General features: G+C 44.2%; 1 protein-coding gene across 1 annotated transcript in view; it reads left to right on the top strand.

Annotated features, from left to right (window-relative positions):
- The window catches only part of VASH2 (vasohibin 2), a 67,082-nt gene extending 62,463 nt beyond the window's left edge, over positions 1 to 4,619 (top strand). Inside the window, exon 8 of the mRNA XM_018552840.1 lies at positions 4,453 to 4,619. Coding sequence (XP_018408342.1) covers positions 4,453 to 4,525 — 73 coding nt within the window. The 3' untranslated portion in view covers positions 4,526 to 4,619. The remainder of the gene's footprint in view (positions 1 to 4,452) is intronic.
- The last annotated feature ends 326 nt before the right edge of the window (positions 4,620 to 4,945 follow it).

Genomic DNA, 4,945 nt, shown 5'->3' with positions numbered 1-4,945 from the left:
TATATATATATGTATATATTTATATAATATATAAGCCCGATTATTATTTTAGGGAACACTGCTGATTGGAGGGGCACACAGAGCTGATGAAACACCGGCTCCCAGCACAGAAGAGAGATCCCCACCAACTAAACGATAATGAGAATAGTTAATAACTATTTTCATTATCGATTAGTTGGTTCCAGTCCTAACCAGTAAGCTCCATCACTACATCTTTTTTTCTATGTGTATATGCAGATATGGCTATAGCAACTCTTAGGAGATCAGCCTATGGAAGAGCTTGGTGTGACAGTGATGTTCTGAGGTGACTGATCGTTAAGCCCATTAAATTTGATTCTCCCACCACCTAACCTCCTAGTGTTGCCACAGTAACAGGCGAACAGCATGGATGCTCATTAGATTGGAGTACACATTAAAGACACCCTGTCACCAGACTACTCTTTTTGATGACAGTCTTCCCATGAGATGAAATGTGCATTTTATGCATGTTATTTGTGAAAGCCTCCCTTGTTTAGACCTCCAAAACCCCTAAGACTGCTGCTGGACACCGCCAACTTGAATGTGGTGAAACCAGGCCTAGCAGACTCAGAGCTGTCACTTAAGTAACACTCTGTAATATTCCTCTTCACTCCTCCCCTGGTGGCTACATTTAAGTGTAGGTAGGGAGGTGAGTGATGGAGGAGCTGAGCAAGCACAGAAAGTTAAACAATCCCAGAAGAGGAGAGAGCTCTGATGTGGCAGGAGAGAGGAGGAACTGTTGCTGTGCTAGGGAATTTACTTTTCCCGGATGAAGTCAAATTTGCTAGCAAGGCACATTGAAAGTGAATAACAAAATGTTTATGGAAACAAAAAATGCTGCAAGTTAGCATTTAAAATAGTTGACTTTTCTGTGCTTTTTACTTTTTGTAACTGACAAAGTCTCTTTATACTTGACGCTTGAAAAAAAAAAAATGCACTAAACCCTTAGTTACTGGAAGAACAGACTGCTTTATTAGCCATTGTGCCCTCTTCAATTAGTCTCTTGTTACACATGGGTGTGCAGAGACACTTTAAGAGCCATAGGGCAGGAGGTTGCCTGCACTCACCCACCCACCCTGCATGTCTTTGCAGCCAATTCATTGTTTCTTCCCCTGTGTTTCTGGATCCTTATTGCCCATAAAAGTGCAAATCAGCAACATATTTTTGTTTGGCAGGATCAGTTTGCTGTGAGAAGCCTTTGAAGCGGCTCTGACAGCCAGCTGGCCTTGATGTAAGCTTAAGAGCCAAGAGATGTAGCTAATAAAGGCCCCAGAGGTTTTATGAAGTGGATGCAGCGGGACAATAAAACCACCGTTAGCCTGACAGACATCTTGGCCACAGATGTATACATTCCTTAGAAGTTTATCTGCTTGAGGAAGAGTTGTTTTACGTAATCTCAAAATCCACCAATAGGTTTGTGAATTTGAAGCACAGAAACTGTAGGAAAGGAAAATTAACTGTCCTGCCCCTACCAACCGGTTAGAGTCCAGTCATTTTTTTATGGTTGAGGTTAGCATCTGATTGCCTGTTAGGCCTCATTCACACTGCGTTAACTCGGGCCGTACACGTCTGAAGGGACAGGTGCTGCGTGTAGCAGCCTGTTCATCCTTACAGGAGGACATGGCCATATGCACACCCGAACTGCACATGGGTGCAGGTGTCTGTTCTCAGATGCAGACAGGATGGATCCTGTCTGTGTCTGAGCACGGACACCCAGACCCGCACGGATGTGAAGTCCGGGTGTGAGTATGACAGCATAAGGCCGCATCCTCCCATAGGGAAGAACAGGCTGCTGCTTAAAATCACAGGCAGCATTTGTCCCTCCCGGGAACTGCCCAATGCGGGCGTGCACGTCGCACGGACGTGTACGACCCGAGTTAACGCAGTGTGAATTAGGCCTTATGGTGTGCCCCTGGCCATGCAGTTAGAAATATTTAAATCTAATATTAAAGAGAACCATTGAGCTTATACAAGAACTGGAGTATTCAGTCTTACTGCACAGACTTCATTGTTCATTTTTTAATAGCTCCTTTAGCTTTATTAACAAATTTTGTGACACTTGACCATCACACCTACCTGAACTTGTTGGACATCCCATTCCAAAGCCATAGAAGTTGATATGTAACAGCCTCCACTCCCCTAGGAATGCTTTCCACAAGATTTGGAGTGTCTCTTGGAATTAGTGTCCAGTCAACCAAAAGCCCATTTGCCAATGTTGGAAAAGACCAGCCTTACAATCGGCGCCCCAATTTATCCCAAAGGTGTTCAGTAGGGTTAAGGTCAGGGCTCTGTGTAGGCCACTTGAGTTCCTCAACACCAAACCCATAAAACCGTGTCTTTTATGGAGCTGGCTTTGTGCACAGAGGCAAAGTCATGCTGAAACAAAAAAATGCCTTTCCTAAACTGTTGTCACAGGGTTGGATGTGTACAACTGTATAAAATGTCCTTTAAGTATTAACGATTCCCTTCACTGCAAACACCTAAGCTCAATAATTTGAAGCGGTTGACAACATACCTTTTGGCCATATAGGGTACCGCAGGGATGATTCCGAGGATTAAAGTTAAAGCTGAGAGGCCACCTGAGCCCTTACAGATCCCCTGTCATACTGATAACACATGATGCCTCCCTGCTTGTAGTTTAGGCCTTGTTCACACCTGAGCGTTTTACAGCACGTTCCTACGCTCTGTAAAACGCTCAACATGTGAAAACCAATGATTGCCTATGGGCATGGTTCCCACCTGGGCGTTTTACAGCGCCTAGGAACGCGCTGCAAAACACCCTATGCCCAAAGAAGTACAGGAGCTTCTTTGGGGCGTATTTGCCACGCGAATCGCGGTAAAAATGCACGGCACGAAACGTGCGACAAACGCGCATATTCGATATGCCTAGGTGTGACCCCAGCCTTAGAAAGCAAAGAGGCGGGACATATCAAAAAAGTGCCTGTAATTTAATCAGAAAAATTTAAAAGAGGCTCCCAACAGAAAATTAACTTTTTTTTTTCTCGGACAAGCGAGGAAAATGTACCTTAGATGGAGGCAATAACACAAAAATAGACGTTACGATGGTTAAAATCTGTAGTACATCTGTGCTGAAAACAGTTAAAATGGCACTTCATTGATTTATTTTTTTCCTTTTGGATGCTAAAAGATTTTCCCCTATTTTTGTAGCTCGCAGTCTCCAGGCAAATCCCCCTTCCCCTTGTAGTTAACATTATATTTCTTTGTTAAGCAATGAATCTTAACATAATAATACATTCCTGAAATACTGGTGACATAACGCACAGGTGCACGCTGCATGGGTGACGCAGGGCTCATATTAAGTTAAATTTATCCCCGTCTACATGTCAGGGTGTAATTATAGATTTTGCTGCCTCATGTCACACTACTCCCCTCTCTGTGACACGCCAAGGCATGACGGCCCTCTCTCTATTCAGGCATGCCGAAATATTTTCCTCTGTAAACACTGCCGTTGTTATGCGTTAGTCAAGGGCTTAAGGTAGGATAAGCGTCATATCCAAATATATTCTACAGTGAGCCCAGCAGCTGGACTACAGACATTACATAAAGAGCTATGTATGACCCATGAGGTCTCATCACTGACATTTTAGTGAGGACTCGGGTTCCACGTTGCGCGCTGATTATTATAATACATGCCACAGATCCCCAGTCTTTCCCCATTCAACAGGCTCCAGAAATATCCAAAGCGTGGGATTTACTAGATGCCTCTGAAGTCATCGGTATTCATAGCGCCTGGTTCTATTTGGGCTCTCCTGCCTCAGCATCCCATCTTTACGCAAACTCTAGAGGGGCAAATGCCATGCCACCCCAGCTGTCACTGTCTCCTTGTTGACATGCGAGCTTGGCATTTCAACGTCACTTGGAGGCGTATGGTGGGAAGGAATGAACTCGTAACAGAGGACATTTCAGACGGGCTAGCTCAGATGTTAAAAGTATCCCATTAATAGTTGGAAGACCCATTCACGTAATGACGTTGGTAAAGTAACCTTAAAGAGGTACTCCAGGAATTGCACAACTAACCCTTGCAGTGGGGCTACCCCGCACTGCAAGGGTTAAGTGCTTGTTTTGATCTAGGGGTTCAAATAAAGAAGATATACTTGCCTTATCCTCCAGCCCCGTCTGGCTGCTGTATCGGTTCCCTCAGCCTCTTCTACCCTGGGGCTCCAGCAGTCTAAGGACATCACATCACTGAGGGTCAGGTGAGTATATCTTTATTTGCGGCCCTAGACCAAAATGAGCGCTTAACCCTTGCAGTGCGGGGTTAGCCTAACTGCAAGGGTAAGTTTTATAACATCCCGCAGTTCTTTTATGCTAAACTCCAGGCAAACCGCTAAATATACAATTGGATGACATATACAGGAGCGGTTGTATAACATATTCTCTTGCGTAACCGCACACTTGTGTTCTCATTCCCAGGCCGGCAATGATGGACAAGACACCAGCAGACCTCAGCACTCTGAATGACGTCGGATACCAAATTCGTATTTAACCAGGAAGTGACGCAAGAATCCCGGGTGCTTCCCTTTGCACTTTACCCCATCCACCCCGTCTTTTTTTTTTTCTAAAGATCTGTGACTATTTATTATCAAGTTTTTATTTATGCTTTTAATTGTAAGATTAGCATTTTTACACTTTTTTTTTTTTTATTTGAAATACCAATTTTGCCAGCTTCAACAAAAACAAAACACCCTGATCACGCTGAACACCCTGATCACGCTGAACACCCTGATCACGCTGAACACCCTGAGTCCCTAGATGTCCCCTGAAACGGTGAATATTCACGTCCGGTCTCTTCCCCCATTAGTCCTCCAGAATTGGCACTGTGGATAATTTTGTTCCTCCTCCAGGGATACAGCATTGTGTATTGAAATACTGTAAAGTATTGAAGTGAGCTCTGTCTGTAACCAAT

This window comes from Nanorana parkeri, unplaced genomic scaffold (genome assembly GCF_000935625.1).
Source record: "Nanorana parkeri isolate BGI_ZX_2015 unplaced genomic scaffold, ASM93562v1 scaffold1, whole genome shotgun sequence".
Taxonomy (NCBI): domain Eukaryota; kingdom Metazoa; phylum Chordata; class Amphibia; order Anura; family Dicroglossidae; genus Nanorana; species Nanorana parkeri.
Note: the sequence above shows the minus strand (reverse complement) of the source record. Positions and strands in the feature narration are given on the sequence as shown.